This window comes from Uranotaenia lowii, chromosome 3, assembly GCF_029784155.1.
Source record: "Uranotaenia lowii strain MFRU-FL chromosome 3, ASM2978415v1, whole genome shotgun sequence".
In the NCBI taxonomy this organism is placed as follows: Eukaryota; Metazoa; Arthropoda; class Insecta; order Diptera; family Culicidae; genus Uranotaenia; species Uranotaenia lowii.
Genome location: NC_073693.1, coordinates 88,387,508 through 88,415,325, shown reverse-complemented (window position 1 = coordinate 88,415,325; position 27,818 = coordinate 88,387,508). Strand labels below are relative to the sequence as shown.

The window sequence follows — 27,818 nt, the reverse complement described above, 5'->3', positions numbered from 1 at the left end:
ATAAACACATTTCTCGTTCCCAAATACCCTCCCATGCCAAATTTGGTTATATTTGGTCGATTAGTTCTTCAGTTATGCACAAAATTGTAAGGTAGCCGCCATCCCCCCCCCCCCCCTCCCTACTCTATTCCTATCTCCTCTCTGAAAGGAAGGTGGGGTTGAAAATATTCATTAAAGCATTTCTCGTACCCTAACCCTAATAACTTCTCATGACAAATTTGGTTCCATTTGCTTGATTAATTTTTGGGTTATGTAAAGAATTGTAAGGGCCCACTGGAAAAAACGGAGGGGTCTCAAATAATCATATAATCATTTGTCGTACCCGAATACCATACCATGCCAAATTTGGTTGTTCGGTTCTTTTGTCTTTTGTTTGTAAGACCCCCTCCCTCTTCCTGTGAGGGTTCATAATAGGAACCTTCCCCGGCCTCCAATACCCCCACATGCCAAGTTTCACACAAATCGGATCAGTAGTTTCCGAATCTCCGAATCCGAAATCGTCGAGATCTGGTAATATCTTGAAAAAAAAAAGTTGATCAAAAATTGACTTTTTAGAGCTTAGTCGATTTTCTGAAAAACGATTATGTCCCAGAAAGTAGATTTTGAGTCAAGAAAATTTGCTCAAGATAACACTAGATCTTGACGTTTCATGCATTTCTAAGCTATTTGGCACTAAAATTAAAATTTAGAATTTCCGAATCACTTTTTTTCGTCCCCTTTTTGATAATTTTTGAAATTTTTTAGTCAATTTTTGACATTTTTTTAGATAGTGCCAGATTTCAACTTTTTATGCATTTTTAAGTCATTTGGCATCAAAATTAAAATTTCGATTTTTCCGATTTCCTTCGGCCCCCTTTTCGTGATTTTTGAGGGTAAATAATCCGAAACTTTGAGCGCTTTGAGGAACCTCTAAATAAAGTCTGATTGAGCTGAAATTTCGCACAGGTCAGATTTTTGGGCCAATCTACAAAATGTATATGGTCGGTTTTCAAAATTCAATCTTGAAATTTTTCCCCTACATCGATTGCCCCCTAGTGCTCATAGGTGGGTCAACTTGGCTTTGTGGTTTAATCTACCGACCATATTTTGCCTAATAACCTATTCGGCCTAGCGACCTTCGATCAAACATTCTTCGGCCTGAAGTCCTTCTGCCAAATGTCCACCCGGCTTGATGATCCATTTTGTCGAATTTCCACCAGGCTAATTTCCCAGCCCTAAGCTTAACGACTTCTGGTGAGGTTCTTGTATTAAAAAAAGTGTGTTATTAATTTTAGTGTTGTTCCCCGTATGAATTTCTAGAATATTTTTTTTTTGTTTTTTAACAAAATTATCTTCTTAAAGATATCTTCTAAAAGTTCTTTGAAAAAAAAATGAAAAATTATATGCCCGGAAAGAATATTGCATAGGGGAACGATAGCAATCATATAATTTTTATCTTATCACGTTGCAAAAAGGGTACCAGAAACGTCACTTATCTAGGGTTGATTTCTGATCAAATTACTTCATTGCGGAAATCGAATCACGCCACCCAAACTTTAGTTGATAATGAACAAAAAATGCATCAAATGAGGGCTAGCACTTTTTGAGTTTACAAGTTCTCATTAATTCTTCATTCACCCATTTCCAATGGCTTATTAAAATTTTAACCGAAATTAGCGTTTTTTTTTTCAAACACTTCTTCTAATCATCATCACCGGAAAGTCCGGCCCAAGTTTTTCCACGGCATCTGCTTTTATTCGAATTATAATCTAAAGTGCGTCCCCGACACGTCGACCTCCATGCATTGACTTTCGGGTGGTATTTCGGACGTTCGCTTTAATTTGTAAACAATAAACATGGCCGGGGTGTGGTAATCGTTCGTCGGACGTCAACAATGCAATGCGGTGCGGATGAAGTTTAAACAAATTCCCAGCCGGGTTAACATTGACCCGAAGTTACTGGTACAAATTACATGTGGCGATGCTCCATGTGTCTGTTTGACGGGAAATTGAATCGCCAAAATTGAGTAAATTCATTCAATAGCGTCAATTGCAAAAATAATATGTGAACTGAAATTGTCATATCCAATAGTGTTAAAAAAGAACATTTTTAGAATGTCAAATTTTCAACTCTAGGTTTGAGATATATTCAATAGAATATCATCTCTGAAAATATATCACTATATCACACATATGACGAACAAGCTGATAATTGATTAGGAACACAAACTCTGATTTCTGTCTCCAGAAAGAAACGATAAACGTAACAAGGTAAATACTATACGTTTAGTTCACGTGTCCAACGACGACAACGATTCCACTACCGGTTTCAGCAGGAATTGCCCTCAACGATAGCTTAAATCTAGTTCAAATTGAAACGAAATAACCAAAAAAAAAGAAGAATTCCGTCGGACGACAAATTCCAGTTGCAAAGCTGCAAATTTGTAATGCAAATTCAGACACGGTTCCGATTTTTTCCCTCTTCTCGGGCTTCTCAATTCAAATCATTCGATGGAAATGTGCAAAAAAAATGACTTGCCTTTACACTACACTTAAAGATTGTCACAAAATAAATCATAAAATAATATTCTTCTCATTTAGAAAATTTAAAAAAATTGCTTCTTTTATCTGCAAAAAAAATTAAATCTTTTAAACCAATTTTTTCAGATGTAATCACTTTGAACTTTTTTTGGTTTGTTAACACGAATCCAACTGTAAAGGCAGCAAAATATTAGCTTCCTATTGTTCTACCGTACGAATGCACGATTCGCAAAATCGCTCGTTCTAATTTGATTTTTAATTCGATTCTGTTCTCGTTTTTTTTTTTCATTCCGCAGGTGTGCTGACGGATATCCAGACGTACTTCGTCATCGGCGACGATGAGGGTGGCCTGCTGCAGACGGCATTTGTGCTGTCCTACATGATTTTTGCGCCCCTGTTCGGGTACCTGGGGGATCGATACTCCCGCAAATGGATCATGGCCCTGGGGGTGTTCCTGTGGAGCTCCACCACCTTTATAGGGTCCTTTATGAATCATTTTGGTTGGTTTATCACGTTCCGAGCGTTGGTTGGAATCGGAGAGGCATCGTACAGTACCATTGCGCCGACCATCATTTCGGATTTGTTCGTGGGTGATATGCGATCCAAAATGTTGGCCATGTTCTACTTTGCGATTCCGGTGGGGTCCGGCTTTGGGTAAGTCTTTGTAAAATAAAGTTTTAAATATAAACCACAGCTCATTTTATAGCCTCACATAGTTTGAATCAAAATCTCTACAATAATATTCATGATTTGTCAGCACAAAACAAGACATTTCTCTGTAGAACAAAAAATAGCCGGATAAATTTCGATAGGACGTTAATTTCAATAACTCGGTTGGTCGAGTTTTTTTTTATTCTGACGTATGGCTTACACCAACTTAGCTCTGACTCCCTGCACAAAGATTTATTCCCTGGTGATCTCTACTCGAACAGATTTTATGCAAAAAGAAACCAAATTTTGCTATTGCGCTTCGACAATATCTTAGTTGACTTAAGCTGCTGCACAGTAAAAATGAGAGCAAAATTTTACAGTACGATTACCGAAGTAATAGTACGGTTTAACCATGACGATGCCAAATTTTGTCATCACTTGATGCTCAAAACTGGCATCATTCTACTATTTAACGCTTGGAAAGATAGCAAAAGGAGGTAAAGTTAAAGTCTCAGTACAAGAAAAATTTGGCTCTATTGTGCCCAAGTGTATTGAAATTTTGCCCCTGTTTTTGCTGTGTTCCGCCTTAAGTCAAACAAAGTGAAGAAAAATTATGTATACTTGCCTATCAAAAGCTGCTCAAGATTTTTGCTACCAGCTTGTTGTTGAAACTAAATTTTTATGTTAGGTTGCTATCATATGGAAAATATCAAGTTCTAAATCCTGCCTACACCCACGATCAGGATCTACTCCATTCCCGTATTTGCACGTAGTTGGCATGAGATTCGTACACGATTGGCAATTATAAATTCTACGACCGCTGGATTTGTGACAAATCATTTGTCCTCCTGGCGCCCTAATCCATATTCTTGGAAGAAACTAAAAACACATTTTTTTCGTTTCTATCTAGGTATCCTATCACAAGACATTAGAAGATGAAAATAATCATCAGCCTACGAAGCAAAAAAAAAACATTTGTTATTGCGGTATGCGTTTGTCTGTAGTCCTACTGACCTTGACCTGGGTAAAATAGACCGACTGGCCAGGCTAGTCAAGAACGTTATGTGAGTTCGATACCCACTCTCCCGACGGATTTTTTCTTGTTTCTTGGATGAAATCTAATGAGATAAACATCACTTAGCAAAATTTTTTGACGTAGAATTACGTCTTACGGCAACACTATAGGAGGGCAAATTGAAATTCGCGAACGGATCTCGCGTCACGAAAAACGCCTCTTTCAAAGACATCTTTCTTAAAAGACATACCAAGCCTGCTCAACGTTGATTGGCTATTCGAAAGTGAAAGAAAACTAGGACGCCCCGCCCCTTCATGAGTTTTGTTTTTTTTTTTTTCAAGCGAAAGGAATAAAAGAAGGGGTCGACTGACGGTTTGTTTCACTTTTTCAGAGAAATTCAAACCTGTCACATGGGCAGAGCAGAACAGAGATGGCCAACTGCAGCGGGAGCAAGTAGTGATAGCTCAGATCACCCGCGACACCAATCACCAAACACACACACACACACACACACACACACACACACACACACACACACACACACACACACACACACACACACACACACACACACACACACACACACACACACACACACACACACGCGCGCACACCTCCCATCAGCACCTTCTATCAGCACCTTCCATCGCCATGCCACACACACCTCTCGTCACTGCTCATGGAACACCACCCGCCCACCGCAGCTTATTTCCCACCATCACCCACCGTACACCTCCCCACCACACATCCCAACACCACCCATCACTCACCACCCACCAATCGCACGCCACCACCCACCCATCCTTTTCTCACGCACATCGCACACCACCACCCGGCCTTCCATGCTACTGGCCCATCGAACACCACCATCCATCCTTACCACCCACCCATCGCACACCACCACCACCCACTCACCCATCGCACACCACCACCACCCACTCACCCATCGCACACAACCACCACCCACTCACCCATCGCACACAACCACCACCCACCCCCCATCGCACACCACCACCATCCACCCACCTATCCCACATCACCACCACCCACCCATCCAGACCATCCACACCACCCACCCATCGCACTCGTCATCCCTGAATGTTAACAGAAAAGTCAAGACTCTCTCTTTTTAAAATTTTGGCCCTGAAAAGGGCCGTTTATTGAAGTTTGATTATATGAAAACATAGTTGATCCAACGATTGCCTCGGAATCCTAGGTAAAAGCAACATTTTTAGCTAGTGATTGCTAGGTGATCTGAAGGGAAATAAAAACAAGATACTGATTCCAACGAGACGCATAAGGCTAAACAGTTTGAAAGTTTTGCATTGAGTCAAGCGTTTAGATCAAAGCAGTCGTTGTAAGCTTTTCTCGCAAGCGTTTGATACAAAGCTCGTGTGTTGGTCACATTACTTGCATAACTGCCGGGCGCAATCATTTCGACGGCCTTTTGCTATGCAGTTGAAAAAGCTGCATACTATCTTTATGGGTCGTTTTAGACCATTAATAGGTATCAAACGACAATTTAGGGAAGAATGACTTTTCTTGAAGATAAATTCCATTAAAACAAATTCGACATACTTTATTCTAGAATGCTAATTTAAGACGAAAAGCATATTGACGCACAAAGACATTGTAATTCTACGTGAACTTCTCGGTCGTTTCTTATATACAACCTCTGTAACTTTTCACTTGAATGTTTGTATTACTAATACATTACTAGCACATGCATCATTTTGCTTATTGTCACAAAGGCAAACATGTCATCTTTGGCACAATGCACGTATTAGCACATTTTTAGCATTGAGTTAGCTCAAAGCCGCATTGAAATTTTGTATTTGAGGAATTAAAAAAACAAACTAATATTTTTGCTGGTGGCTCACGCAGCTGTTAAACACCATCCTGTTTAGACATCCTTCCAGTCATAGCAGAGCGTAGTTTTGGTTGTTCATCCGACCGGTACCGGAAAAAACTGTGAGATCTTCGGGCCGAAGCAACTGAAAGATCGACGCAGCGGGAGCCATTTAAAGTTCTTTGGACCGCAACCGGTGACATAGAAGATTGTCGAGCCATAGCAATTGGTCGAAGGTCTTTTTTTTTTTCTTTTTCTAGGATTTTAACTCTCTCGAGCCGGAGCCATTGAGAGATCGTCGGCGACTGGAAGGGTCTCCGGAAGGCATCGGGACTTTATTGAAAAGCCGTCCAGTCAGAACTACTGGAAGGTCTTCAGATCGGCATGAGAGGTCACTGAGGAGTCTTGCAGCCGAAGCTCTAGTTTGGGAAGACGAGTGAAATTGGTGACTCATTATACTCGTTTCCGTTCTACACTGGCAGTGCTCTTTTCCCTTCTATGGTCATGGTTCGCGACTCACTGGTCAACGGGTCGTTCGCCGCTACTCCTGACTCGAGGCCTACATTGGATCTCTTGTCACAATTGGAGACGTTGACGTAACGCCTTTGTTCGTGTCTTGTCTTAAAAGCCCTCTTTCAATCCGTCTCCCGATCCAATTCGCAACGAGGCTATACCTCGCCTCTCCTCGTGGCTTGAGACACACAATTTCTCAACTTAACCGTATTCTCCGTCTCAACTCTTTGAGACTCAATCTGAGAGCCGACCTCCCCTTATAAGATTTGAAGTATGGGCTCTACATGTTTCCGGCACAAGGTCCTCTTCTCTGCCTGTCGTGTGCCAATCATATCCGCGAATTAGAACTAGGACCACCCAAAGCGCGAAATCCATCGTCACCCGCGCGAACACTTTTTGATCGCCTCGCATATCGGCCTGGCGACTTCCCGATACACGTGACGATTTCTCCTCCCACTCGCGACTGAGCACTGGTACCAATGCACCCAGTCACACCACGCTTGTGCCACATCAGCCAACTTTACTTTTTTTAGTTGGTAACCACAGGAAGTAAATCCCGGTTTTCGGATTGTATTCCAAGGCACGGCGAGCCACCGCATCCCTCCAGTTGGCAACTCTAGGTCCATGGGTACAATGGAAAGACTCATGATTTTCTCCGTGTATACCTCCTACTCCCTTTGAGAACCGACATCTCCTTGCAATGATTAGAGATTTCCACATAAACTTCTCCTCTTCGCGACTCGATGCCTGATCCGACTCCTCCTCGCATCGACTCGAGGTTGACCTCTCCTTTGCACGACTCAATTCCCGATCTCTCCTCTAGCTACTCGAGATCTGACCTCTCTTCGTTATGACTCGAGGTAAACATTTATACCCCTCCTCTTGTTTTAAAGGCCTGATCTTCTCTCTTGTTACTCGATATCCTCTCATCGTAACGACTAGGGGTTGACCTCGCCAATCTCTCCTGAAGACTCGAGGCCTGACCTTTGCTCTAACGAATCGAAGCCCGACCTCTTATCTCCCGAACTTGAGGTTTGCCACCTTTATGGCCCTCGTGTGCCGATCTAGAGCAGCTTATCCTAGACTCGCGCCTACTACTCGGATGAGTCCCGACGAAGACGTTATCATACTCCGATTCGCCGACGTACGGCCGCAAAACTCGGACAGGCAAACACCAAGTGTTCGGGTATCTCCTCTTCGTTACCACAATCTTTTTTTTATAAGTTAATCACCCAGGTGGTAAATCCTTTTTACGGATTGTATTCCAAGGCACGGCGAGCCACCGCGTCCCCCCAGTATGCTACTCTGGGTCCATGGGTGCAATTGGTCGACTCATGATACTATGTACCCCTACGCCATAAAGTCCACCTGGGGCTTCTGGTCATAATTCCCATGCGGACCTGCATCGAAGGCTGTACCCGAGATGGGAGACCAAGTCCGCGCTTAAACGCTCATCGGCTAACTCGACTATCGTGCGTTCCGCCTCTGTTCGAGACCACTGCAAGAGACCAATGACCTCTCCTCTAACGACTCATCACCACAATCTGGACAATATACCGAAACCAAATATCCAAACCAGTAGTGGTACTTCATGAAGCAAGCATCCATGATCAGTCAGGAATTGCGTCATATGGAAGTCCACTTTACCCTGTCTTATTCCTATCCAGCTCCCGATGTGCGGGATCAGACGATGGGTACACAACCCCCCCCCCCCCCCCCCTCCGCTGAGCTGTCCCACAGCTACTACGATGGTTGGGTGTGTCTTTATTGTCGTAACGATAGACATGCTCCTCTAACAAAACCGAGATGGGCAAGGGTAGACAGTTTCTGACGAGACTGGTAAAGTTCAACAACCGCTAAACGCTGCTAAGTCTCTGCAGGTTACACAGTCTTCCCAGGGCCTACCTCCAGGCCGCCGCTTCGTACCGCAAGATTGACGTGGTCCTCCTCTTGATACTTCGGATTGCCGAGGAGTTCGACATCATCTATGTGAGTGCGGCCGTGGCCATTGCTGCTCTCTTACACACGTAGGCGACATGACTCGTAAAGCTGAGTCTGTCGTCGATCATCACCCCTAGGTACTTACATAATTGCGCGTTCGGACACGATATCACACGGTCCAACTGCAATATGGTACCTGTTTGGGGTGAGATCAGGTTGATGATCAGCACCATCTCGGTTTTGTGGTGGGCTGGACACAGGTACTGGAAGTGCATCCTGCTTTCCTGGATAGCTACTGTGGCAAGCAGCTGTACGTCGAGAAGTCTCTCGCCAAGAGGACTACATCATCTGCAAATCCTACGAGTTCGACTCCCTATGGGAGTCTCATTCGCAGGAACTCGTCGTACGTGAGTTCCACAGGACCGGACCAAGTATTGACCCATGTGGCACACCCGCATAATCCTCTTGTGTTCGTATGTCTTCATTGGTCATATACTGTAGTTGGCGATTGTGGATCTAACTTTCCACAAACCTATACAGATATGCCAGGACCTTCAATTGAATGAGCGACGACGTAATCGCTGTCCAACTGGCGCTGTTGAAGGCGTTCTTCCCGTCCAGAGTGAACACCGCGCAAAAGCGGAGCCCTCTCTTCTCAATGACAGAGCAGATCGCATCTGCATGCTGCGTCCTCTACGGAAACCGATCTGTTTCTCCGAGAGTCCGCTCTCACTTTCAGTGTACCTCTGGAATCGGTTCTGAATCACCTTCTTCAGGAACTTTCCCGCTGTGTCCAGTAAACAGGTCGGCCGGTACTCCGATTGGTCTCCTGGAAGCTTACCGGGTTTTTGGTAGAAAGTCTAATTTCTACCGTTTCCACGTATTAAGGAACACTCGTTCCGTCACTTATCGTTGCAATGATGACCGTAACATTTCGAGGAACTCGCTAATCGTGGCCTTCACTGCGACGTTTAGAATGCTGTCCGGTCCGGGAGTTTTCCTTGGTTGGAGAGACTTGCTGGTGTCCTAGTCGTATAGGACTGTTGGCCAGCGGGTAACATCTTGCTGTAGGAACAGCTCGTTGATGATCGCTCTCAGTTTGTCTGGACACGTTTCTGGTGTCGCACCCCCACTTTTCGTTTTGGCCATGACTATCCGATAGACATCGCCCCATGGACAGTCGTTGGTATTTCGGCATAGTTGTTTGAAACGTGCCCCCTTGCTTGCATTCATGGCCCTGCGGAGAGCCAATCTCCCTTCTTGGGTCCTTGCGTTCTGCATCCTGCATAGCTGGATCCGCGATTTCCTTTGTCCTCCAGTAGATTGGTGGCCTAGTGTCTTTACGCTTGGCTCTTCTCGTCATTGCAGCATTACAAGCGTGAGCTAGTAACCTCGTCAGTTCTTCCGCGGACAGGTTGTCCAGGTTCCTCTCCCAATTTAACACCTCGACAAAGACGTTCTGGTCGAATTGGGTTGTATGTTGTGTTGTCAGAGGCGTTTACCTGTCCAAGACTCTCGTCTACCTGTTCGCGTACTTGTACGCGTACAACACTAGGCTACCGAAGGTGACAACTATGATTAACTCGCTCCTATTCCTATGGTAGGTTCCGGCGTTACCTACGTTCGCCAGGTCTACATTCAGCCTTGCCAGGGCTTCTAGTAGGTACTTCATTCCTCGGCCCACGCGTTCAAGTCGCCAGCTATAACGATGGGGCTTCTCCCCGTGAGCACCTCTACAATCTTGTCAACTATAGTACCGAACCTCTCCAAAGACCATCTTGAGGGAGCATAAGAGCTACAGAAGTAGACCCCGTTTACTTTGGCTATCACCATGCCACCAAATTAGTTGAGTCGGGCAGCCATTGAAACATCGTCGAGTCAGGAACCGGATCTCTACTGTAAGGTTTTCGGACAGGTACCATAAAAGGGTCGTCCAACCAGAGCCCCTGCGGAGGCGTCAAGCTATAGTAGATTAGGAGTTCTTCGGTCGAAGCAACTGGAAGGTCGTCGTACTGAGAGCCATTGGATGGTCTTTTCGCCGGAGCCACTGCTATTGAAATGGCGATGATCTAGGAACCAGAACCACTAGAAAGCTGATGAATTGGTATCATATTAGGTCGTCTGGCCAAAGCTCCTCGAGCCAAAGCCATGGTCGCAGAACCCGATCCAAATGGAAGTACGCTCAACGCCGTCTTGCTACACGACGACCTTCTAGTGCCTTTCGATACGATAACATCCACCTGACCTTCAACGGTTCTTATCCGACAACGCTCCAGCGGATTCCCGTTCCAAAAACCATCCAGAGATTACAGGACAGTGCCATGTGAGGTTTTCAAACCTTCCTTATCTGCTTCGACGCAGTTTCTAAAGCAATTTCTTTCCTTTCCTTATTTCTTTCAAGTAGGATGTTTATGTATAAACTTATCCGTTATGGTGGTAGCTTTAGTAGATTTACCAAGGGTAGTATTTAGTACAGTTTTTTGGATAACAAACCTATTTCAGCTCGTCGCTTCCTTCTTTTAAAATGTCTCGACAAAAATAGGAAGTTGCTGAACTGTTTTGATCACCGCAAATTTTCACTTAAATTTATGTTATCTTATCCTTTCCCTTCTTAAAAACTTTCAGTTACATCGTCGGATCGGAAACGGCACACTTTTTCCAGTCGTGGCGATGGGCCCTCCGGGTGACCCCAATCCTAGGCATTATCGCCGTCGTACTGATCGCCATGCTGCGAGATCCGGAGCGGGGTCAAAGCGAAGGCTCGCACCACATGGAAGCCACCTCCTACCGGGAAGACATCAAGGACATCGTCCGGAATCCATCGTTCATGCTTTCGACAGCCGGCTTCACCTGCGTGGCCTTCGTCGCCGGTGCCTTGGCCTGGTGGGGCCCCAAATTCATCTACCTAGGGCTTGTGTCGCAACCTGGCAACGAGGACATCACCTTGAATGAGTAAGTTGGGAGTTCAAATTTGGGGATGGTTGGGATGTATGGGTTTTTTAATACTGTGATATATGTTGTTTCTCGAAGCGTGTCCTATAAGTTCGGTATCATAGCAATGCTGGCTGGATTGATCGGTGTGCCGGCGGGATCCTATATAGCTCGTCAGCTGCGGCCTCACTACCCATCGTGTGACCCACTGATCTGCGCCGCCGGACTTTTCTGCAGCTCACCGCTGGTCTACCTGGCCCTGGTCATAACGAAATACAGTGGTGCCTGGTGTTTCGCGTTGGTGTTTTTCGCCGAGATTTCGCTGAACCTGACCTGGTCGATTGTGGCAGACATGCTACTGGTAAGCTATACAGATAGTAGTGGGTTTCCAAATACCGCCGATGGATCGCATCATATTCGTCACAGCTGGAGCATTACCGATCAAAGACCAACAGCAAGATACGCGCTTCGAATACCGTTCTGTAGTTTGATAGCATACTAATCCTTAAGAGTCGAATAGTGTAGTTACTCCCCCGTATAAGTAGCTCTCTAAAAATTTCGTTTTTCCCTTAAAACTTTTGGAATCGTCCCTCCCTACCAATAGCGTATCGTTCAAGTTCGGTGCAATTACCATGACGACCGGTATTATCGGGGTACCGCTGGGTTCGTACCTTTCGCAGCGCTTCAACCACAAGTATCCGCGGGCGGATCCGTACATTTGCGCGGTCGGACTGATCCTGAGCGCTCCGCTGCTGGCCGGCGCGATGCTCATGGTATCGGTCAACGCAACGCTGGCGTACGTTTTGGTATTTTTCGGGGAGCTAGCACTGAATCTCAATTGGGCAATTGTAGCGGATATTTTACTGGTAAGAAACGAAACCAAACCGAAACCTTTGGATAAAAGTGAAAAAAAGAGCCAAACGAAGCAAATATTCTCATACCGATGGTTGAGTTGATCGATTTACTACCAAACTCCGTGGAGTTGTTTTTCTTCTTTTCGGCACGTTTCTGTTTTTCGGCCTTGCTGTGCACTGCTAATAAAACACACCTGTAGAAAGTATTAATCACATAATACCGTGCTTTGGTGGTTTGACGATTGGTGGTTGAGTTTTTTTTCTTTATTTTGTCATTTTTTGTTTAGGAAGCATCATGTGTACAGTTGTGTTAAAGCTTTAGTATGTTAATGACTGATTCTCATTTTGTTACCAACAAACCCCTGTATAACAATAACCCATATTTTACGTCTCAATATAGATAATCAATAATCATTCATGTTAGAATTATAAGAAAACCCTAAATATCTCTATCTATACGATATGCATTTAAAAGCATGATTGATCAAATTTTCTGATAAGCTCGTCAATAACTTTTAAACTTGAAGTTGAAACAGTTGAAGTCTTCTCTTTAACTCTTTAATGTTAAGCCAAACATAACTGTACACATGATTTTTCTCATACATTAGTGCAGCTTACGTTTTACGTCTCACCTCATACTTTTTTTTGTTCCACATCATTTAATTTTTATGCTTTCATTGGTGATTGGTGTCAATGTTACCCTTTTTTCCTAGTCATGTCAGACCTAGCAAGTCATTGGGCTATGCAACATTTTATGAAGACTACCAAATGTCTTCGTCTTTTAGACAGAAATATAGAAATTTCCAATGATTTTTCCACAATCTTATAAAACATTTATAGAAAATTGTTCAGATACTGTACAAAGTTAAATCATCATTCAACAACTACTTTTTGCAAGTTTACCTACTTCCCTGAAAATGTTTACCCTTCCCTGACTGTAACTTAAAATAATAATACTTATTTTTCCTTCATTCAGATAGCAAAAGAAAACCGTCTTCACCCCTTCCAAATTGGGGTGTTATCACCCGAGTGAAATCGAAATCGCATGACCAAGCGAGCCGGCCGGCCGGCGGCGCCAAAGAAAATTACTACCCTTTCGTTTGCAAATCCCCCCTTAAACCTTCCAGTTCGTCCCAGAGCTAATCACACAGGTAAAACAATTTACGAGAAAGGACGAATGAATACACAGAGTACCAAAAAAATAATTTCCTGGATACCACTACCAGTTAGATTATCCTTCATCTTTCTGTTATTTTTTCCTCCCACCTGGGGCTATGTTGTGGGTAAATTTGCTAACAATTCCTATTAAAAGAAAATTTGATTCCGTTTGATCAACTTCAAAAGCTTCAAACATTGACACCTTTTCAGGGCAATACCTCATTTGATTAAAAAAAACGTTTCAACACGTTTTAAATTCCACAATATTTCCTTAGAAATTCATACTGCACATCAATATTCATTTAAAATTAGAATGAAATCAGTTAATCGACATTGATTTGAAAACCATTAAACACGGTATTTGTAACGTTCACACTGATAAAAATTCTGCTTAGCGCCTAAATTACTAAAATTATCGAAATTTTAAAACACAATCCTCACCACCCTTATCGGTAAATAGAACCGGTAAAGTATCCTTTACATTTGCCCATATTGAGGCGAAAGTTCAACTTATTCCTATCCTAAGAACTTAATTGATCAGATAAATGATCAACCTAGCTTATTTAAGAAAAAATAACAATTTGTACCTATCAGAATGCAAATTTAGGGACCTAAGTACCGATGAATACTAACAATACCAGTTAAGATAGTTTAGTAACTAACAACTTAATCATACAACTGCAAGTGCTTAGCTTAACTACTAAGTAGTACGACTAAAATCCTTCATTAATCCTTATCCATTCATTAGTTCAATTCATTAATCGTGTAATAGACCAGTGGCGTTATCTGTTGGTCACTAGCATCGGCTCGAGTGACAAATTGCAACAAAAGCAAAAACAACATATCGCCTCGCAACGCGTAACGCTCGTTCCGCGTCGTGCAACCTCTGTGAGAATATTTGCGAAAATTGGCTAGCTCGCTCCCAGCAGCAGCAGTATAACAGAATGAAGGAATCAAAACAAAACCCCACAAACCTACTAAAATGAACTCTATTTTTGTTTCGGTTTATGGCCGTATTTCCCTTTCTTTCGCTCTCATCATCCTCGTCAACATCAACAAAAACAGTACGTTGTTGTGCCAACGAGACGTTCCACGGCAGAGGCGTTCCAGATTTTGATTTCTCATGCATTCGGTGATGCGGGCAGCCCTTACTTTGTTGGTGTGGTGAGTATTTTGTACTTTATTTATGTTTATTAATCTTTTTTTCAGGTTAACTCGAATAACCCTTAAAAAGGTATATTTTACTTGCCAAGAGAGCGAAGCAATAATTTGTTAGGGCTTGTGATATAACTGGCGAGTCAGTTGCCTCCTGAGCCGATGTCCGCGAGTTCGAGAAGCGAATCAAATGTACTATCAATACATCAGAAAAAAAGCTAAAATTAACACGGAATCAAGTGAAATTTGACAGAAATTAGAAAATTAAAAGGTTTCAATTTTTTTGGTCCCTATAACGGACATCTATTTAATTGTACATGTCTGAGCGCACCTTGGGAATCATTCTTGTGACAGTTGTTTATAACCACAGTTTAATGCTTCTGAAGGAGTTTAGTCAACATCGAGGTTCCCATCCTATTTGATTGTACATGTCTGAGCGCACCTTGGGAATCATTCTTGTGACGGTTGTTTATAACCACAGTTTAATGCTTCTGAAGGAGTTCAGTCAACATTCGAGGTACCACCAAGAGAAAGGAAGCCATTTTGCCATGAAATAAGCCCGGCTTATTACTCATGATCGATTATTAGGGCCAAATCATACTAAAATCCAACGCCGCTCTTTCAGTCTTTTGATTTCTTCAGCTCTTCAATTCAGGCTTCGTTTTCCACTCGAACTGTTGGAATAAGCCAATACGTTGAACTTGTGGGCAGTGTTACCACACCCAAATCTGTACTTTCGAGCAAAAAAAATTTTCATCTGTACTTTTTGGACAAAAAATCTGTACCAACGATATATGAAATTCCAGTGCAATTAACACATATTTTTTTCATTTTTACAACTACATTGTTTGTAATAGAAATAGATAGGTACAACTTCAAATATGTTTACCATTTATAGTCGCTGAAACCAATCTATCTAATAAACTATGAATATTTCATTAAGTCAGTATCACTTACATGGATTATTTAAAGCCTCACTGCTATACATTACACCAAATGCCAAAAATCTGTACAAGTCTGTACCAAATTTTAAAAATCTGTCATCTGTACGTACAGAATCTGTACCAAAAATGGGTAAAAAAATCTGTGCTTTTCTAGATAAATCTGTACATGTGGCAACCATGCTTGTAGGCGACCGTATTGAGGTTCACTTTCAACTGTTTCTCAGCGAGGATTATCGATGAATGGATACTAGAAAGGTCAATTCTGCTAGTGACTTGAGCTTGAGTCTCTACCTCATGTAATTTACAGAATTCATAAAATTATTTGAAAAGATTTTTTTCTATAAATTTCTTATATTAACCTACATCTGATGTTTAATGATTTTTTTCAAGTGATTGTTGAAATTATTCAAAAAAAATACATTTGTAAATTTATCTAGCGTAACATTTCAAAAGGGTGGAACTACCAAATGTAAACAAATCGAGTTAACGGTCATTCTGGATATCTACACCTTTTCTGGGTCTCATACTCTCGAAACGTGAAATTCCATTCGCAGCTCTCGAACGCCACCAAAATTCTTTTTATTTGGCAGCCCATTTCTAACCTCGGCAATGGAGTATTTTATGGAACCAAATGCAGTTAAAAGTTCTTAAAAGTCCATCGCCCTCAAAATTATCCAAGTTTTTCAAATACATATCTGTCAAAACGATCGGCTGTATGAACAACTAAACATTAAAACGAAGTCCATCAAATTAATGATAAATCTTTGTTTATCGGGTCAGTCAGTAAAAGATTAAAATAACAAACTTAAAATTTTCTCCAGTGTTCGGGACGATTTTAAGGACGCCCTCAAGACATTAAAACAGCTTGTCAAATTCACCTGTAAGTTCTAAGCGATATTTTCCTGCGTATAGCAATAATAATAATAATATTTATTAATGACCCTTTAACTTTATAAGTCATTCAGGTCAGATATGCGTATAGCAGGAATTTTTAAAATCATCCTGTAGGGTTTAGAAGTTTAGACGCGTTGACATTTACATAAAAATATGTTTTTCTTATTTAGAAAACTATGCACAAACCTTCAGTTTTTCAAAACAAATTACCATCAAGTCACCATTCATCGCCCAGACACCATTTACCGCCCAAAATCACCCTTTTGTGTGTATTTCGAAAAAACTGGAATTTTTTCTCCAAAACTAAAACCTGTGTTCTGTGTCGGCATCATTGTTCGACCATTTCACTGAAAAATCATCACTTAATTATGCTAACTATAGCCAGAAATAAAATATTTGGTTTTTCGTTTCCGGTCAAATTATTGAATTCGACGCCTGTTAGCGAACTAAGCATAACTGTGCTCCTAGAAAAAAAAGGGGTTTTGTTTACTAAATAGTACCTATTTGTCCTACAATCGACTTGAAACAATAGTTTGATTTTTGTAGAATAGATTTGCATCGGAAAATTTTCGATTTTTTCAATTTTTGTTGTTTTTTGAAGCGTTTAGTGATGGGCGGTAATTGGTGTATAAAAAAAAGTGTGGGTTCCTAATTACCGGTCACGCACAATTTCTTTGTTTTTAACGCATGTATTGTGTCAAAAGTGTAAATTGTAAGAAGCATTTAGTTTGATTACGTTAGAAAATGATGTTTTATCGCTGAAAGTAACCGATTACTTGAGGCTGTTTGCCGGAAATCATCATTTTGTCAGTCAACGCACTTTGTTAAAATTTGTACAAAATTTGCGGGAAAGATTTCACAAAATGTATTCTCTCAAGATCCAAAATATGGTTTTGACAGCTCGTTACATGGACAATATTAAAAAGAAAAGTTTCCGTGTTGTTAGATAGTTTTTCCTTAAGAAAACATTATCGATACCCGAAAAAGTCGAGTGGGCGGTAATAGGGCCAGTTGAACACCTCAACGTTTAGTTAATTATTTTTAAAAGCGTACATTTTTCGCATTCCACTAAATTTTTTATTTAAAGTAGAGCAGTTTTGAGATGTTTTGGAAAAGAAAGCGAATAAAAATCTGCCGTCGTTTTTTTTATTACACATGTTTGAAGTTGAAAAACCGCTTAACTGGGCGGTAGATGGTGACATGATGGTAATTTATTAATTAAAAAAAAACATTCCTTTGTTTCTATATGATTGATGTTTTTTTCATTTGGGGGCATCCATCAATTACGTAACGCTCCTAGGGGGGGGGGGAGTAAGCTCGAGCGTTACGAATCGTGACATAGGGGATGGGGGGGAGGTACACTCCTCGTTACGTAACGATTTTCTCCTTAAAAATTTCAGTTTAATCTCAGCTATTTTTATGTCATGCCAGTTTTGCAGGATGATAAGCAAACCAAAATCAGCTTAAAATTTGTAAGCTTCAACATGATTAAACTGGTTTGTAACCTTTCCTCTTTAATGATTCTGAGATAGACTCTATAAACTGTGTATAGGATATCCAAGAAATAATCGCTATAAAATGTGTACAATTATCCCCAAGAACTCAATTCATCCTTAAGACAGAAATTTTACTATTTTTCTTAATTTGAAAAAAGGCAATTTTGGATATCCCGACGAATATTTCTAAGTGGAGTATATTTTGCATAACAAGTTATGCTCCTTGAACAAAATAAATTAAAGAAGGTAGAACAAGCACACAACAACTATTAATAAGACAATCATATTATTCTATCAGAGAGTTATCATCAATGAGTACTAAGGAGCGATTTGGATAGATATTAATTCCGTTTCGAAGAACGTTAAAAAATTTTATGTTAAAGTCTTTTCTTACCATTGAAAATTATTCAAAAACATGAAAATATGGGGGGGGGGTTATTATCAGCGTTACGTAATTTTCATAGGGGAGTTCGTCGAAGCGTGACGATTTGTGACATACGGGGGGGAGGGGGTCGAAAAAGTGCATTTTTAGCGTTACGTAATTTATGGATGCCGCCTTTGAACATTTGTTTTTTATTAAATAACCTTGTTGAAGTAACTTAAAGCTGCCGGTCGATCTATCGGATTTTTTTTCCTACCGCACTACCGCTGTTTCTTTCCTAAAAAGATGATACATTAGAATCACCAATGAATGTATTATATTAAAAAAAAAATCACTAACTTTCTCTTACGGATGATGCCCTCGATGGAACCGGCAGTGATGAATCCTGTTGGATTTTTCGTCATTCGCGGTTCAAATGAAACAACAATAAAACTAATTTCCATAACCAAAACACGAACGTGAAAGCAAATAACGGCTTATGTCAATCACATCGCGTGATACTTATGATTTTTTCCAGAATTTGTTCGATTTCCTGAGCACTCGAAAGAGAACTTCGAATTTCACGATCACAAAATAGATACAAGATTTGGATGGCAACCTCCTGAACCCTAGGGAAACTTGTTTTTTAACGAATCACGTTAAATTTGAGCATTTGTTCCTGTGGTTCAGAGGGCGATGGTCTCGAACGGAAAAAAATGCAATCTTAGTGTGAATAGAGGACCGTTATTACTACGTTATTAATTTTTCTTATTACACGACTCATTAGGCGGCGCACACCTTCTTCGTGCATCGTTTTAGCTATATTATTCCACTAGGTCTTCAACTGATTGATGTCTTTGACAACCTTTCCATTTGCCTTCAGTCTCCTCTTCATGATTGCCCAGTATTTCTCAATAGGGTGGAACTGGGTGGGTTAATTTAAAATCATTAAAAGCTTTTTAATACCTCGTTTAGGCATCCTTTTGATAAAATTTTTGAAACCACAACGATTCCAAATTTTGGCAGTAAATTATACCTCAAAGTGGCATCATTATGCCTTCAAAACTCATTTAGAAACGTTGGCCAAACAAGGCATCATTAAGGTTTCAGTGAAACCTACAGTTGGTATAATCGAGGTATCCATATATGGAAAATGAGACCCAAATTTTGGCATTATACCACCTTATCGGGCAAAGAAAATACCCAAAGTTCAAGAAAAGTACCAAAATAAGCTACAAGATATTGTAACTGAAACTGACTTTAAAACGCGAGACATTAACGACAAATACTATACATTAGCTAAGGCACTTAAAAAAGCTGCATACAGTACACTTACAAATTCAACAGCTCCAAGCACACCGACGAGGAAAAAAGCACTTAACCGTTTGAAGAAAGCTATGGAGTGGACCAAAAAACACCCTGACATGGAAATCTATAAACACAGGCTAGCAAACAGAAGGCAAGAACTATGTGTAGCAAATAAAAAGCACAAGGAAAAAGAAATCATGAACTTTTTCAACAACCTTAACGATTTTGATGCAGGAGTAAGGATTCCAAAAACTTATAGTTATCTTAAAGGGTATGTCAAGTCTAGGAAGAAAAAAAGCGCTCTGATTAGTTTGAGAACATGGGAAGATATTTTAAAATCTTTTGAGGGCCCAGAAATTGAATTTTGTAGAGAACATGATTTCATACCTTTACCAAGTCCTCCAACGCCTGAAGAGTTAAAGACAATAATAAGAAATTCAGCAAATGGGAAATCGCCAGGATCTGATAAAGTTTACATGGAGTTTCTTAAATTTGCGAACGATGACACTGTTCAAATTCTAATAGAAATCGTTCAAGAAGCTTACATACAGAACGAACTTCCGCAGGAATGGAATCAAACTGTCCAGATTCCTATTCCAAAAAAATCTGGTGCAAAAGATGCGGATGATTTCAGGAGAATATCTTTATGCAACGTTGTATACAAAATTTATGCTAGGTGGTTAGATAGCAAGCTTCGAATATATGCAGGAGAGGTAGGATTGCACCAAGCTGCATTTACTAATAATAGATCTACTAGTGATCATATCTTCATTGCGAGAAGAGTGATGGAAGAGCATTGGAATGGAGGGAGAAATTTGTTCGTGCTAGCATTAGATATCAGAAAAGCTTTTGATACAGTGAAATTAAAATGTTTAGAACAGGTTTTAGCGAATTTAAAAGTACCATCACGCTTCATTGACAGAGTCCTTGCTTGTGTTAAAAGCGAAATGACGCAAATTTTATGGGAAAATCAATTATCCAGCAGCGTTAAAAGAGGTATGGGTATCAAGCAAGGATGTCCACTATCGCCTTTATTATTCAATTACATTATGCAAGATGTCCTTCTGAGAGTACAACAACAGGTAAAAAATCTTAAATTGATTGGATTAGGTAACCTGCAACTCCCCCTTCTATTGGCTTTTGCTGATGATTTACTCATAATTTCATCTAATCAATCAGAATTAGAAGAGATTTTGTGTACAGTGGAAGAAGAGTTAGCTAAAGTAGGGCTTGTTATAAACAACAACAAAAGTCAAGTTCTTATCAGACATCCTAATGCAAAAACACAATATCATCAAAGCATGTCCTTGAATGGCAAGGAGTTCAAGGTTTGCGATAAAATTAAATACTTAGGAGTTTGCATAACTTCTACACTCAATAGGAAGATGACTAATAGAGATAGGTGCCGAAGCGCATTGCAAATATCAAAATTTATCATCAACTTTTGCAAGACATTTAAACCATCATGGGAGATAGGCAAATTGATATACAAAACTGTAATAGCACCAGCACTTTTGTACGGTACCAAAGTAGCAGTTTTAACTAAAAAAAGCAGAGTTTCTATGGCAGATTATGAAAAGTTTATTCTTTTAAATATATTTAGGAACTGCAAAAAACCGGATGGCACTAAATTTAATGCCAGGAAGCTTTTAGATGGTAAGACTATAAATAGAAGAGTAAGTGTAGGAAGGATATGTTATTATGGACACATCAGGAGACGGGAAAATGACCACCCGTTAAGTATTGCTTTTAATCTGGATACTCGTAGGAAAAAGAGAGGTAGACCAAGTTTTACATGGAAGAATTCACTGTTAGCAGACTTTTCGAAGATAGGCTATGAGGTAGATGAGCATTTGGATGAAGTAATAAAAGACAAAGAGAAATTAAAAAGAAAAGCTGAAGAAATATATAAAAACTCCCATAGTGAAATCTCAGATGGAACTTCCTCCGATGAAGAAAATCAATCACTTAAGCATTGGAAAAACAAGACAATGTAGATGTACATGTAAAATGAATGAACTTGAACCTAAAATGAGTGTGTGTGTTAATGTGTGCTGCAATTACCAACCAAGGTTGAAGAAAGGGTTTGAGAAACGAGTTTTAATATTTTACTAATGAACTTAATATAAATTTTATTTCCAGGTGGTTTTAAAGGTAACTTGTCTATCTAACTGTATAAAATAAAATATTACATAAATCAAATTTCGGGGTTAGGGGGGGTTCCATCCGGGCATCCGATTGAAGCGATTTTTGAGGAGAGCATTGGGCTACCTCACCAGCACTGAATCGTGAACTGAGGACGGGCTCGTCTCCCCACCCAGCTGAGCGCTCTGCATTGTAATGGTCGACTCAAATGTTAGATAGGTTTATTATGTTCTTTCGATGGAGACAACTCAATCCTTTCCCCATCTAGAGCTATAAGCGCTTCTGCTTATATCTCTTCTCCTTTGGAACAGTCCATTCAAAGGCATTTGAACTTATCAATCGGATGAGTCTGGAACAAATTACAGAGCAAGAGTTGCTCGCTGCTACCGGCTGTGCCTTGCTACCTGGGTGGTAGAAATACATACATACATATACCACCTTATCGGGCAAAATGATACCTCAATTTACTTTCATAATACTTTGATAGCAAAATTAGGTATTATTTTGCGATAAAAGTCTGCTTGGGAAAGTTTTTGGGAACAACTTTGAACGACTTTGCTGTGATGACAGCTTGTCAAATCTAGCCAAAACATAACGGGATGGTCGTGGGATCGAATTAACGGCAAAATTCGTTTTTGGAGATACTCTTTTTGGTATAGTTTCGTCATTGTCATTGTCTTATTTGTAACGAAAACTTTCGTTTTTTTTTGCTACAGCTGCAAATGCCCTGCCAAGACACCCGTCGAACTTGGTCTGGTCGAGAAGCTCCCGAGCACGGATTTTGGCCACACTATTCTGTTTTATGTTCCAATTTGGCTATTTGTTAGCTCTTGACTTGATTCCTTCCCGGAGTCGATTTTTCCTCACGGTACTAAGGGCAGCACCGAATTTTTCGACCAAATCACGATTCACGACAGTCCGACAGACTGAAATTCCTCTTAATCATCTTCAAAGTCTTACCACGCAGTTTCCGGTCGACAGGTCTACTCCGACGATTGGCTTGAGGCTTCCGAATAGTCGTCAATGTTTTCCTATATCGTTTGATAACGCGCCATACGGTATTTTTGGGCAACTTGAGCTGTTTAGCTAGCCTAGATGCAGACCACAATAAATTTTCCAAAAAAATGTGCAGAATTTTTTCCCTTCTTTTGACTTCCATGTTGATTGTTTGCTAAGTACAGTCGATTTGCGGAATGTCAAAAATACATACGTAACGATGACAATATTCCCGACACGTAGGTGCCAAGAACTTCTAAATTCGTTCACCAGGAGCGCCACGATATGAGCAAAAGTTTGTTCCAATTCTGAATGAAGTAAGCTTCAAAAGCATCATACAATTCAGTAGTTTCCTACTGGTCAGAAGGACGTGGATAGAAGAGGTTGTAAAAATCCAATGCCAAAACTCCATAGGAAAATGATGCATGACCACTACATTCCAGCGACTACGACAACCGACGAACACTTTATGGGATTTTCATCGTATTGGGTAATTCATCCTGAAAAATATATAGTGAGAATTGAACTCACTGCAACACCTCATCTCGGGTTGCCAGTCCGATATCTTACCCAGTGCACAATTTTGTCGGTTAGCAAACGAAGTTTATTGTCGTAGTCTTTCTGCCATTGCCGATTATCAAAAAACGCGCTGCATTTGCCTTCTGCTGTTAGGCCGGTTTTGGGATATGTCATGTATTAGTTGGTTTAATTCAGACATATGCAGTGCGCTGGAAGGACAATGTCATTTGTTAGGAAGCTGATTATTGCCGGTCCGGCATAGAATTTTATACCAATAATTCCACCTCCAAGGTAGGTCATTATTGGAGTAGAGCCTAATTTGGAGGTGTACAAAATGGGTTATTATCTATAATTGCTGATATGTGTGGAGTTCCCATATTTGAAGATGAGTGTGGGGGATGAAGTTTTTGAAGATCCGTAACTGCTTCTTAGTTTTTAAAACCCGAATGATCAGCTTAACTTCAACGGGAATTGCCGGGATCAACATTTACATTTTGAGCTAGACATTGGAACTATTTCGAGTTCTACCTAAACTTAATGGACTTTATACTCCATCAAAGTATAAAATCTAGGTTGTAAAACTTTTGTGTTCCAATGTCGACGTAAATATCGTTTTATCAAGGAGCAGTGAATATTGAAATTTAAATGCTCCATTCTAAGTTAATCTAAGTGTTATTTTTAAGTAAAAATTTTAAGTGATTTTAAACAAAAATTTCCTCTTTCCAGATTTCGGAAGCCATCAAACGGTTACTGCGGTTATCGGCCATCGGTGTAGCAACCGTATTTCCGGCTGGCCTATCCAGCTACTCGCAGCTGGCGGAAAATGCTACCGATAGCTCGTCGCTAGTAGCTTCGTCCTCGCTAAGTCCGCTGGATCTTAATCATCTAGCAGGCGCTCCGGATGGCGGGGAAGATACCCCGGCAATGCAGTTCCGTGCCCTGCAATATGCACTGTTCTCGACCAGCTTCGTGGAAGTGATTGGAGGAGTTTTCTTCCTGCTGACTGCGATGTACATCCTCCGGGACCGGCAAAACGTGGAACGAGCCGTTGCAGGTAAGCTCATTTTTTCAATAGGGGTGTAAGAAATTTTGGAAATTTGCTTCATTCAAATAACGCCTTGTTAATCGATTTCTAGCTTCAATAGTTCATTGCTAACCGAAAACGTCCATTTGGTTTTTGTATTTTTCTAACTGTTGATAAATTATGCGAAATAAACCTTGCGCGAAGGTTGCGATTTGGAACTGAGCGATAGTTCTTCGGGTTCGGAAACTTTAGAACCGAGCACCATGCTTCACCATGATCATCATCAAACGTCACATCACCACAACGGTCACCAAAACGCACGCCAGACTCGTCAGCAGCAAAACCACCATGCCAATCGACGGAACCGCTCGAATGGTTCCTGTCCCTCCTAACAGCAACCGATCGAGATCATTTAATTGGTCGTGTCCTTCGGATCCTGAAGAAGGTGTGCATTCGGGTCACCGATGCTCTAATGCGACCGTTGGGATCCGATGGAAAGCTTCTTTCAAACAGCGATAAAATTTAAACAAGAACATACCAAAGCATTAAGACTTCCGACAGTTCCCATTCTTCACGCCATCAATAACAATGTTAGAAACAAAACCAACCCACCGTTCAAATATTTGAAATCATTAACGTCCGCATTTAGGTTAGTGATTGCTTTTTCGATTTGTCGATTTGTTTCGTTCCGTCAATGTGTCAATGTGTGTGCCTTTTTTCTGATTTGATGGTGATTTGTATCTTTGAAATTTCTTCATATCTCTCCATTCGTTTCACAAACATATAGATATGTCCATTTGGTTTATTGATCTCATATTGTCCGTTGTTCCCATTCCTCTTCGTATTCCTTAATCTTTTAATTTATTCTTTAACATTGAATACATGTATACGTTGTGTCTAGTGTTGTGTCATTCATTTATACCTATCCTTATTTTTAATTATCATTTGCATGCATTATTAAGTTTTACTATTGCTTAGATATCTGTTGCTTCAAACCACAAAGTATTTCACATATCGAGATTCCTCTTGACCATTGTATCTACATTTTCCTTATTTTCAACAGAAAGCCAACAGGGCACTACCCCGGCGCATCGCCTCGAGAATTCCATATCCAGTTCCTCGGTGTCGGATTAGTAGTGATGATTATCCTCGACGAAAACCATCCTAAGATTAAGCTAACTTCTCTAGATTCGCCATATCGAACGTCGAACCAAAAGTAATGAGAGTGTAACCGGGCAGCAGAGATCGTATATCGCAAGGAAAGAAAATTACGATGAATTAACTCAACGGGCAGAAAGAACGACTACTATTTTAGAATGTTTCTAAAGCAAAAGGTCTCTGTTTTATCAAACCTTCCGCTGGGTTGAATATAAATATTTTGTGATACGGAATCTACGAATAAGCGAAAATAAAGTATTGCCCCCACATTAGGATCACTTCTTTCGGAAGTAAAATTCGCTCAGAAACAAAAAAAAACTAAAAATTTGACCCCTCTGAATAAAACGATAAGGCCACTATTAGGACCCCTATGCGAGTTCATGGACGTTTCAAAATTGTTTGGTTAACCATTTAAACCCATTGTACGTTAAGATAGGAACAAATTCGTTTATAAAACATACCGATGCGTCGAAAAATATTCTTAAGTTAAACAAATTCCTATTGATTCAAATCGTTTCTCGCAATGGACAAAACGGTCATGAACTCACCTAGGAAAGTATATGGTAAAATCAGCGTCTCTCAGCCAGAACGCGTTTGGACGTTTTATGTTTGTTTATAGAGTCTTAATATAAAAGAACAAATTCAAGCTCACTGTATCAACTGCAGCAACGACTGATATTAGGGTTAAATTTAGTGAAGTTATTTTTGGCTATTTGTATGAATTTCTTTAAGTCCGCTCTACCTTCATAATTCATATTTGTTCCACTCGGTAACTGTTTAGTACACGAAAGTTAGCTGTTTGGCAATGGGCTCTAAGACACGCAAAATCAGTTTAGAATAAATGCGAAGATTCACAATTATACCTAGATATAGACATAGATATTTCCAGATGGTGGCTGAGCGTATGAGTGTGAAAATGTGTGTGAAAATCAAACCAATCCATCGAGGATGGGACTGTAAACCACACTAGGAGGTAATCTCGCAAAAGAATGTAAGGAAGTCTTGTTAGAGAAACCTCACTACCAGCAATAATAGGTACATACATCTTTGAGATAGAGTTTAGAGACTGCCTTTACAAGAAAAGAAGTGAACTGTAAAGTAAAAATTGCAAATCGAAATTGTATTAAGCAACCAACCATACTTGTCTGTCTCCTGGTAGAAAAGAGTTTTTTTTTTACTTTTCACTTTTGATAGAAGGGTTTCAAAGTTGATTATTTTTTGTTAACGTCCTCTCAGAAAAGTCAGGTAGTATAAATAACACAATAGAGCCTAGATATTTATTGATGAATTATAATTTTGTTAAAGTTGATAGTTCATACTGTAGCAGAAATATTACCTTTTGCTAAGAAGCCAATGCGGAATAACTGTAAATAGTGACTCATATATATATAAATACTTTACAAACTATCACAATAATAAAGATTAATGAACCGATGTTGGTCTTTTAAAATGCGACTATGGATAATTCGAAAATACTCTATACATTCAATACACAATAAGGGACTAGCTGACTTGTCGATTTGCGATTTCTTCTTCTATCTAAAACGAGTGATCCTGTGCTTCTGTGCTTGATCATCTTCAGACGTCCAAGCCGAGACGAAAATGGTTTTCCGGGAAGCTGACTGATTAAGGTAACGATGGATGGAACGCAGTGTTGTGTGCGGATTTCTGGTGAATTGTCGAGTTCATTCGAATCGCGCCGGGAGCTTCGACAAGGCGATGGTCTATCCTGCATGATGTTAAATGTGGCGCTAGAAGGTATTATTCGACGAGCGGTAAGCGAAATTCGGGGCACGATTTTCAACAGATCCATTCAACTTATCTGCTTTACCGACGACAGTCGTCAAATCATCTGCGGCAGTGGAGAAGATCTACCGCAAACTGAATTGCGAAGCAAGAAGGATTGGGTTAATGATTAAAACTTTTTTTATTTTCATAGTAACGGATTTCATGACATAACTTGACGAACATAATTCCTAAAACTCACTCGGTTCATGGCAACCGTTCTCCAATTTCTCGGACATCCCACAATCGCCAAATCACGTTCCACTTTGTCTAACCAACTCGCTCGTTGCTCCACTGCTCGTCTTGTTCCTACCAGATTCGTAGCGAACTCCTGTTTTGCAGGGCAGTTGTTCGGCATTCTCGCAACATGTCCTGCCCAGCGTATCCGGCCAACCTGCACCACCTTCTGAATACTGGGTTCGCCCTAGAGTCGCGCGAGCTCGTGGTTCATCCTACGCCTCTACATTCCGTTCTTCTGTACGCCTTCAAAAATAGTTCTTAACACTCATTGCTCGAATAATCCGAGTATGCAGGTCCTCCTTAAGCAATATCCATGTCTTGTGCCGGTAGAGAACAACCGGTCTGATGAGCATCACGTACAG

The 27,818-nt window shown here is 40.5% G+C and overlaps 1 protein-coding gene across 1 annotated transcript; it reads left to right on the top strand.

Moving 5' to 3' along the window:
• Positions 1-443: 443 nt before the first annotated feature.
• Positions 444-26,865, top strand: LOC129752364 (protein spinster). Its single transcript, XM_055748152.1, has 7 exons — positions 444-510; positions 2,816-3,173; positions 11,114-11,440; positions 12,024-12,285; positions 14,497-14,595; positions 23,976-24,303; positions 25,337-26,865. Exons 1-7 carry the CDS (start codon positions 444-446, stop codon positions 25,405-25,407), a joined length of 1,512 nt encoding a protein of 503 aa, XP_055604127.1. The 3' UTR covers positions 25,408-26,865.
• The last annotated feature ends 953 nt before the right edge of the window (positions 26,866-27,818 follow it).